Genomic DNA, 10872 nt, shown 5'->3' with positions numbered 1-10872 from the left:
TTTGCCGCTACAGTGCCTGGACAGCTTGCAGTTATCAAGACAACTATGAATTCTTCATCATCTCAGAGTTTAGTTCATGAGAATGCGACGCCATCTTCCTTAAAGTAGAATCAGTAATAGATATTTTAACACAGTAATGAATAATAAATATTCTATAATGATCTTGAAGTACAACAGCAAATCCACCAGGGAATGGCTCAAAAAGGAGAAATCGAGTAAATGGACCAGCCTAGTCAAAGCCCTGAATGGAATCCCATTTAAATGTTGTCAGAGGATTTAAAACTGGCAATTAATAGAAGGAAACACACAAACATTTTGCACGGAGGAGTGGTTGATGTTAGCGATGGGCAGTGATGTAAAACACTGTAAAAAAGTAGGACAAGGGTGTTCCAACTTTTTTCAACATTACATCATAACATTTATTTATATTTTTTTAAATAAAAAATTGAAAGGGCCAATTATCCTTATGTTTTTGTTACAGTATATACCTGTAATCCTCATATATAGGCACAGTTTTGTTGAAGATTTCATGGTTTACTTGTTTAAATATGTTGATAAAGTCAACAAGATCCCTTGGGTGTACTTACGTTTTCACATGACTGTATACAGAAAAGGTCAAAAACTGAAGCCCTTTGACAACTTGACTTCTTGATTTTGGGGTATTGGGGGGGGGGGGGGAGTAATCAGGGGAGAGGATATCCCATACTTAGTGAAATGTCCATTCTTTATTTTCCTCTGTAGCTTTACTGTAGGATTTTTTCCAGCTCTGCAGAAATGGCTTAGGTGGGCTGTGCTTCCGTTGCTGTGCCAGGGAGGGCAATAGTGACAGTACAGGGTCATGTGTCTGCTCTCTTACCTGCAAAGTAAATACATTAATTTATTGCAGGTACTTATATAGCGCTGACAATTTACCCAGTGCTTTACATATGCATTATACATTCACATCAGTTCCTGCCCTTAAAGCGGAGTTCCGACCTGAAGAAAAAGAATTTAGCTAAAAATACCCCCGGGACAGTCAGGGCTAGTGCATTTCAGCAACGATAGCCTCTGAACTGTCCCCAGTTTCACTTACCTTTTAGAAGAAATACTTACCTTGAAAATGTCTTGTCCAGCGCTGCCATCTCAGGTGTGGGCAGCTGAAGCTGGAGCGTCCTCTTCAGTGACGTCGGAGTCCCAGAATGCCCTGCTCGTCACTTCCGGTGCAGACGCGTCATCCCTGCACAGCTTCTGGGCATGCCCAGAAGCTGTTTAGCAGGGAATGATGTGCCTGCACTGGAAGTGACGAGCAGGGCTGGTGCAGGCGCATTGACTCCTTGGAGCGATGACGCTTGGCTCCCAGGAGTCAATGCAAGCAGGAAGCCACGGCGCAGGCCACGGCCGCAGAGGGAGGAAGTGGAAGGAAGGTAAGTATATTTTCTTTAAAAACAAGGTAAGTAAAACAAAAAAAAAATGTGATTATCCAATTCTTTTTCAGGTTACTTAGAGCAAGCGGATGGCAAAATTTTGTTTTGAGGCTGGAACTCCGCTTTAAGTAGCTTACAATCGAAGGTCCCGAAATTAAATTTACACAAACTACGGCCAATTTAGATAGGAGCCAATTAACCCAAAATCATATCTTTGGAGTGTGGGAGAAAACCGAAGTACCCAAAGGAAACTGGATACCCAGAGGAAACCCACGAAGGCACAGGGAGAACATGCAAACTCCAGGCAGGTAGTGCCGTGGTTACATATACTTAAGGAAAGTTATTGAGGTCCTGGACTTACATACACCCTTATTTCTGCTTCTTGTCATTTTGAATGGCTAATTACAAAGTGAAACATGTATGAGGATGATTGGAAGGGTTTTCATTCATCTAGGCATGGTATAGTTATTAGTAGTTTGTTACAAGCAACTGGACTTATGTGTAAATACTCTCTTACAGCGATCTCCCACTACTTGTCAACCCCATCTGTCATGTGACAATATTTAGTCTTAGTGATTGGCCGCTAGATCCAAGCACCTGGGAGGAGGTCACATCCACATTCACGTCTATTCACAAAAATGCAAGATGTTAGGCAACAGTTGGGAGCAAGATAACGGTCACAGAAACAACTATGTGCTTTGACCCTTCAAAAACTCTGCCACTGCAAGGATTTCAGAGCAGGCCTACTGCAAGCAGTTCTGCTCCGCCATAGCTTTGACAGCAGTGGCAGTAAAAGGGTATAATTCAGATTATACCGGATTTCAGAGCGCCGCTCATGTGACTGGCCGGCTCTCTCCTCCTCTTGTCCTCTCCTACCGGCTGATGTCAGCGGAGGTTTCTCAGCCCCGCCTGCTGCAGCTGTCAGATGGGAACGGAGAGAGGCGGCTGGTCACATGAGCACCGCTCCGAAACCAGGTATAATCGCCATTTTTTTTTAAATAAATCACACACACTGGGGCACACAGAATTAGGGGACAGAGCGGATAGCATAATGAGGTCAGAGTGGCTTAACAACCACTTTAAGTAAAGTTAGTTAAGGTAAGTTAAGTAAAAGTCTTGTCTAAGAGCAGAAATCACACAATTATTACCCTTATGAGAGAGAAAAGCCCTATTCTGGGCCTGTGTTAGATCTAGTTTAATTTTGTTTATGGGGCCTGACTTCTCTGACTCTAGACTGCAGTTGAGGGAGCTTAGCTATAATGCCAGGGATAAAAACAGTAACAAAGAGAAACTAATTCAAAGAGGCTACAGGGATACAGACAAGAAGCAGCACTAGGACTTTTGAGGTGTCTGCTGTTAGGCAGAAGTTTAGGGGTGGATTCACACTGCTGCGCTGTAGTTTGTTCGCAGCACGGGTGTATCTGTGGTATTTACGCATTTTACCCATGGTTTTAGCTGCAGTCTAAGCGCATGGCATGGTTTCTGACAGCGCACCAAAAGTCCTGCATGCTGCATCTCATGTGCTTTCAGAAAATGTGTAACCTAATAGCAGAGATGCAATTGTTAGTGTAAAACAAAACTTGATAGAGAAAACAGGTGTGCAAAGCAGAAAAACCTATCATCCATCTGCATGATGGCCAACTTACAAACCCTTAGTGCATGAAAGCAGATGGGAAAACTGTGTAGATTTCACTTTCAGTGACATAAGTTTACATCAGTTTTAAACCAGTTTATATAAATTTTCATGCGTGTTTTAGTGAGTTTTTTATGCACGTTGATATCAGTTTTCATGAAAGTCAGTTATATGCCCTATTTACACCAATGCTGATTTCAGGTCAGTTTTTTTTCCATGCAGAAAACTGCATACACGTTGCAGATTCCTGCGCAGAAAAATCGTCAGGCTGTGGTGTGAACAGGGCTCATAGAGAGCTATGGTTTTCTTTGAGCCCTTGTAGAACATGTGCAGAAAATCTGACGTCTCTGCACCAAGGTGTGATTGAGGCCCAAGAGGTCTGCTAAGATCACTTTAACAGTCTGCAAACTTACAAAATCCATATAAATATATTGATGCATCTGTACGGTTTTTTTTTTTTTCAGATTTTGAATTTCAGAAATAATTGTACTGAATGTTAAAAATCTCTTCACAGCAGTGGGCAGTTACTTGCTTGTTGATCTAACTAGCAATAGGGCTGTTTAACTAGCAAGAGGGCTGTTCAACAAGCGTAAGCAAGACTTGAAAATTGCTGTTCACAGATGCTGTCCATCCAATCTGACAGAGCTTGAGCTATTTTGCAAAGAAAAATGGGCAAAAATTTCACTCTAGATGTGCAAAGCTGGTAAAAGACTTGTAGCTGTAATTTCAGTGAAAGGTGTTTCTACAAAGTATTGACTCAGGGGGGTGAATACAAATGCATGCCACACTTTACAGATATTTATTTATAAAAAATTTTGAAAACCATTTATCATTTTCCTTCCACTTCACAATTATGTGCCACTTTGCATTGGTCTATCGCATATTATCCCAATAAAATACATTTATGTTTTCGGTTGTAAAATGACAAAATGGGAAAAATTTCAAAGGGGTATGAAAACTTTTTCAAGGCATTGTATATGCTTCATTACTTCAGTTTAGCTAGCACTATTTTCATCTAAACAGTCAACAGGGTTCATGGGGTGCAAATAACTCCAAAAGTTTGATATGCATGGATGACTTTAAAAAAATTAGAACCTGTATGTTGAACCTGTATTGTGATATAATGATGGGGGTAGGCATAATATGGCCCCCACTGACCCCAATAAAGCATAAGCAGAGGCCATAAATTAATCTTGGGCTCTAGTTAATTTGCATATTACCAGTTACCCCTTCTTTACACACTGAAAGTAAAATGAGTTCTCCTTTGTTGTTAAGCCTGACCTGCTGTAAACTGTATAAATATGATAACCGTACCGCTAAAGGGAAGGAAGGCACCTTGTAATGTCTGAAAGTGCCTATATTAGTAATTTCCTGTGTCACCGTGCAGCCCCCTTGGAATCTAGGCTCAGAATGTACCCTGACTTCAGCCCAAGTCAAGCTTAATATTACCCCCTCCAGCACTAAACTCGGTCTTCTCCTATTTTACTCTAAAATGTAAAAATCTTAGTTGGCAGTAAAGACTCTGGCATAATATGGCATGTTACAGCTGAATTACAGGCTTAATATCAACATGGTCAGACATTTAGGCACGCACAAATGGGCTTAAGATCCAAGGCTGCTTCAGAGGTACATAGGTAATTAATTTATTCACCATTTGAGCAGATAACATGGAAAATATTGGTGCTGCCTAGCAAAGTTTAGGGCATTTTGAACCCCAAAAGAACCTCTGTGCATCAGCTCCTGCCTTGGGGAGTCTGGCCTTTGAGATCGGGTTCCTGTGACCATGGGCCAAGGACATCTGGTGCACCACTGTATCAGCTACACTAGCCACAACTGGACTACTATTACAGGGAAGTTGGAGTGCTTTCTGCTTCTGGCTACAACCACTTTTAGTTGGAAGCCTCAGGGAGAATTTAAGGGGGACTTTTTTTGCCAAGAGTATCCATAGTTGTACCCTGGGATTGGTGAGAGGGCTATTAGTCCAGTATTATTACTGCTGGCAGACACTGTGTTACTGAGTGCAGGACGCTAACTACACTTCTCATGTGTTGCATCGCCACTAGCCCAATTCAGCATCCCTAGCAGACATACATTGCACCCATACTAGTTCTTTACTGTAGTTCTACTGAACTATCACCATTGACCCACCTTTACTTTTAATCGGCTCAAGGCTATTTCACTTTTACAGCTTACATCAATTGCATGCAGTCAGAACTTTTGTTAAGTTCATCAAATCTCCCTAGCAGACCCATACAATAGCCGACAGAAGAAACATCTTAAAGGGATTGTAAAGACATAAGGTTTTTTTTATCTTAACGCATTTATGCATACTTATCTGAGCCTGTCTTTACCCAGCGATGTTGCAGGAGTGTCTAAGCTGCCTGGAACTCCTCTTCGCACTGGCTGAGACAACAGCATGCTGCTCCCGCTGCGGTCAATCAAAATCATTCAGCCAATCAGGAGAGAGAGGTGGTGGGGCACTGGGAGCTGTGACTTGGCTCAAGTGCCCCCATAGCAAGCTGCTTGCTTTGGGGGCACTCAATAGGAGGGAGCGGTGGGGAAAGCCAAAGAGGGACCTGAGAAGAGGAGGATCTGGGCCAGGCTAGTATAACATGTTTGTTATTTATTAAAAAAAAAAAAAAAAAAAATAACACGGACTGTCATATAATGTGCCCATTAATCCTGGACTGCCACTGTTCACCTATCTCTCTCCAATTAAGCATTGGCAGTGCTTACCAAATGGCCTTAGGCCATAGTTTCCAGTATTTGTTACACAAGTATTTTTACTGATCATTGCTGCACTGTAGGTGGTATTGTTACAGTTTATCCTGATCTGGATGGCAGGTGTCATCTCACATTTGAATGTATTTCTTTGTGCTAATTATCTTGCATACCAAAGTGAACTCCTACTGTTACTTAATTGGATCTCTTTATCTTTGTATAATTGTTACTGACAATACAATTTGTTTTTTTTTTTCTTTTTTTTAACTGCTGAGTGCAAGTGCATTCTTGCATCATTGCTGGGTATCCAGTACATTATTAGGGACTTCACGCAATATTGTGAGTTTGAAAAACCCAGGTGGCTGTGGTCTTTGAGGAGGATGAGGCCACAAACAAACACAGGACCCATCTAAACCAGCGGCTTTTTCATGGGCAGCGCTTCATTGGTAATATTATATTTAACATTTTATAGGTCCTCTGCTTTCAGGAATGTAACATTTGAAGGGTCTATAGTGAATATTCTAGTCCATAATATTTTTTTCATTGTGCATGTGAAGAAAATAACAATCGGTCCAGCAAAAAATGATTAAACCATAACTTTGCACTCATCCCACCAGAAGTGAAGTCTAGCGTTACACTTATAACTGAAAACATGGCTGTGATTTCAACACATACCAACAATTATCAGCATTCTTACCTGTTTGAAAAATGGATGAGACAGCAACATACCAGCTGATGGCCTAGATAAAATAAATGGAAAAAAATAATTTATTTGATTTGGTTATATGGTTATTTATTCTACCTATACAATATGGATATTTTCTGAAAAGCACAGAAAACCTTTTTCCTGCCCTGAAGACATCCTGGTACCAATATTTTTCCTGTAGCTCTTTTTTTTGGAAACACAGGACCATTCACATAAGGTTCTGCATCAGAGGAGTTCACAGCTCAAACGTCCCTACCAAACTCATACATGCTCTGTAACCATCTTGTCAGAAGCCAGGTAATCTACAAGCATGTTTCAAGATTTGTGGAAACTGGACAACCTAGAAAAAAACCTTTGTAAACCTTGACAGATTGTACTAATTACAGGATGCAAGAAAGGAGAGAGCGGCGCCAGCTTAGTATAGTACAAGTTTATTTAACACTGTTAAAATTGGTGACTCACTGTCCGAGGTTGGGTGAGACCGGTACACAAAGACTGTTAGGGTCATCCATCTTCCTCTTCCAGGATAGTGGTCATAGGAGAAGGTGGTGAGGTTCCAGAGGTATAGCCGAGCCGCTGTGGGGCTGCTAGTTGTCACTGGCCGCGGCGGAGCATGCACAACAGGGCTCCGGCTGCCGACTTCTGATCCCTGATGACATCACTTCCTGGCAGGAGAAAAATAGGGGTTGCACGCGTTCAGAGCATCCGTGCTCCATCGCCTGACGAAGGAGCACGGATGCTCTGAACGCGTGCAACCCCTATTTTTCTCCTGCCAGGAAGTGATGTCATCAGGGATCAGAAGTCGGCAGCCGGAGCCCTGTTGTGCATGCTCCGCCGCGGCCAGTGACAACTAGCAGCCCCACAGCGGCTCGGCTATACCTCTGGAACCTCACCACCTTCTCCTATGACCACTATCCTGGAAGAGGAAGATGGATGACCCTAACAGTCTTTGTGTACCGGTCTCACCCAACCTCGGACAGTGAGTCACCAATTTTAACAGTGTTAAATAAACTTGTACTATACTAAGCTGGCGCCGCTCTCTCCTTTCTTGCATCTCTCAGGGCTTCTCCACGCTTCAGCCGGCTGCCGCGGACTATAGCTTCCCTACAGTACCAAACTTTGTTACCCCCCACGCAGCCCCATAACCCCCCCCCTCCCATCCACCCACATTCCTTGTACCACCTTGGGATATTAGAAGAGCGCCATGACACCCCCCACTTTCATACTAATTACAGGAGGATACTTCACCTACTGGAAACTGAATCAGAGACCCCAGAGCCAATCAGTAAGAAAATGTGCCATAAGGTTTCTTTTCATTTTCAGACTTAGTTATCAAAGGCAATGTAAAGCTTCTTTTTTTTTTTTTTTTTTAATTTTTTAAATAAAATATTAGAAGAAAAATTTTAAACATTTTTTTCAGTCAGGCAAATATAAAAAATTAGCATATTCAGAATATAATTTAAATTTCTAACCAACAGATGAGGACTCTGTTTCACATGTGTACCTGTCTCCTCCTGGCTGCTCTGTGATAAAAATCTTGTTATTTGCGCAGCTCCTGGCTTCCCCCCCAAAAAAATTAAAAGTCAGCAGCAACAAATACTGCCAACCTTCAATATATGGGTTACCTATCCAGGGATCATTCTTCAACCGGCTTCGGGTGCAGGCGCCTGCACCTTAAAGTAAGGGAAACTGGCAGTAAAATCTTGCAGCTTCACAGCCAGTTTCCTGCTGTGCTGCACTTTGTGAATGGCCCGGCAGTCTTCTGGGACCTGTAAAGTGTTCCAGAAGGCAACAGGGGGGAAGGAAGAGGGGCCGGACTTCCAGTTCAAATCGCTGCAACACATCTCAAAACCGGGTACTCATTCCCCCCTCAAAAAATGTCAAATGTAGTAGTGGAGGGGGGAGGATGCCAACAAGTGGAACTTGCCCTTTTGGGTGAAGTTCCACTTTAATGTGGTTCTAAAACTGGGACTTTTTTATCCTTATTGTATTCCCTGCAAAAGGATATAAATCGTCCCGGCAAAAACATCACCCCCTTACCTCCCTAAATACTTTCCTGAGTCCCATCTCGATCCAGCAATGTACCCATTTGCAGCGGCACTTGTCTGCACTTGCCATTGGCTCATGTTGCTGTCAATCAAACCCGGTGGGAAGGGAGCAGAGGGGGCTGAGCCATGCTATGTGTGTCTATGGAAGCAGACAGCCCAACTCAGGAGCAAGTCTGAAATGTCTGCCCCCATAGCAAGTGGCTATGGGGGTAGATGCACAAAAGAGCAGTGGAGAGCGGTGACAGGGACCCCAGAAGAGGTAGTTCTGTACTATTGCACAGAGCAAGTAATTATGACACGTTTGCTGTTTTAATTTAAAAAAGTTATACTTTACAACTGTTTTAATAGCTCAAGCCTATCCTAAACTATCAGGATAATGACCTTTCCCCTCCTTCTCCTCCTGCCAGTCCCCTTATAGATTAAAATGTAAAAGATGTGGCTAAAACAAAACTGAAAGCATTACAATTTTTTTCCACAACACAGAATACAGTAGATTGGCAAAAAAATCGTTAACATTACAGTAAAGTATGATAAGCAACCTAAAATCATATACCTATTCTCAGGATCCTGTTGTAGGCAAATCTCCACTAAGTTCTGCAAGGCAGGTGAGAACGTTCTTGGGGACGGAGTTCTCAGCCTGTCACTAGTCATTGTCTGAGTCATGCTTGCAGCAACTACACTTTCTCCTATTCCTGAGTCTACTCCAGACCGGGAAATCTTCATTGGGGACTGTTCACCAGGAAAAGTACCATAAAGAGGATTCTCAGGTGGACCTTTCAGTTTTTGTAGCAGCATCTTACAAAAAAGTAAAACATTTTAGGTCATATGAAATACTCCCAAAACAACAATCATAAACAAGTTTGGTAGCTAAGGCTGGCTTTACATGGCTTGAATGGCATGTTAGAAATTTTCTAATCAATGATGGGAGAATCGTGCGAGAAATATAATCGAAAAAGAAATCCAAAAAATGAAAATTCCCGGAAAGATTAGATGATTTCCAGCCACAAAAATTATTTTCTGTAGCAACATGAGATGAAATTTAAGGCTTGGTTGGTATAATTTTGAAATCAATGGTGGCACCATCGGATTTCTTCTTTTTTTAAATAAACCAATAAAAGCATTTTACTGTGGGCTAAACTAAAAAAACAGTACCGCTCTAATGCTCCAGAAGGTGAGTCATGTGGCTAGTGACACTGTATGATGGTGCTGGTCCTGATGGAAGGCTCGTCAGGCTCAACTCAGACTACAGGTAAATGGCACCTGGCCACAAGCAGGATCACCAGACTGTAAAGCTAAGATAGTAAAAGATGATGAAAATTGGCCTCAGCTCAGTTCTCCAACCATAAAAGAGCCCAAACCCCCCACCCCTAATGCATTTCACTCATGTGGGGCTTGATCATAGAGGCTTCTTTGTTTTTTTCATTTTTCTATGTGAGCCTTTATGCTTAAGCCCCACATGGGTGAAAGCATTAGAAGGGAGTCTTCTATGGGTGGAGAACGGAGTCCAAGACAATTATCATCTTTTACTATCAGTCTGCTGATCCTGTGGATGGCCGGGTACCATTTTCCTGTTGCAGTGAAAGCCTATAATTATATCTAGATCTAGTAAAAATCCTATTGATCCAGTCAGAAATTTGGTGATCGAACTATACTCCTCAATGTTATGAACAATAGGAAGGGTGTGTGGTTCTGTAGTCCTTTGCGGTTTCTCCGGATAGAGGAAGAAGAGTGAATGTTGTCATCCTAGGACTGAAAGATTATTACTGGCAGAATCACAAGGTAAAATAATGAAAAGAAAAAAACTTGGGGAAAAAAAAAAGGAAAATGAATGCATCCACCACATCTAAGGACTGGTTATTGCAATATATTATTTCTGTGTTCAAGTTTAGATATACATTAAAATGATCTCCCCTAATAAGCCCTGTAATCTGCTTGTTTAATGTTGTTGCTGAGAAGTCCAGACATTTTAGACCAGTTCAGCAATTAGCTGGTTGTTATAAATGTTCTGTCCCATACTCTAAGCATCCTATTTGGATTTATGAGCTACTACTGGACAGGACCTTCTCTGGCAACCATTGTAACTCAGCATACCTCAGTATCAAGCAGATCCAATCCTCACACAACCTTGTTTTCCCCTGCAAGGGGTCAGTGCAGTTAGTTAATGCTGGTTAGGGTTTATGGTGGGTTGCTCACAAATTCATCACTACTGCATATGGAACATTCCAGTCAACATTAAAAAAAAAATAATATTTATGATCCACAGCGTTCTTGTATGTTTTATGAGACTTGAGCTACCAATTAGGTCTGGTAAGAAAATGTTAAATTTAATTCATTGCTAGGTAAATATTGTATACACAGGAC

At 41.9% G+C, this 10872-nt stretch overlaps 1 protein-coding gene across 1 annotated transcript in view; it reads right to left on the bottom strand.

Moving 5' to 3' along the window:
• Positions 1 to 582: 582 nt before the first annotated feature.
• Positions 583 to 10872, bottom strand: part of STRADB (STE20 related adaptor beta) — a 50805-nt gene continuing 40515 nt past the window's right edge. Inside the window, exons 10-12 of the mRNA XM_082262000.1 lie at positions 9065 to 9306; positions 6455 to 6497; positions 583 to 856 (exon numbers count right to left, since the gene is read on the bottom strand). Of these exons, the coding sequence (XP_082118126.1) occupies positions 707 to 856; positions 6455 to 6497; positions 9065 to 9306 (435 nt within the window). The 3' untranslated portion in view covers positions 583 to 706. The remainder of the gene's footprint in view (positions 857 to 6454; positions 6498 to 9064; positions 9307 to 10872) is intronic.

Source organism: Pelophylax lessonae (assembly GCF_965119305.1).
Source record: "Pelophylax lessonae genome assembly, chromosome: 6".
Classification (NCBI taxonomy): domain Eukaryota; kingdom Metazoa; phylum Chordata; class Amphibia; order Anura; family Ranidae; genus Pelophylax; species Pelophylax lessonae.
Note: the sequence above shows the minus strand (reverse complement) of the source record. Positions and strands in the feature narration are given on the sequence as shown.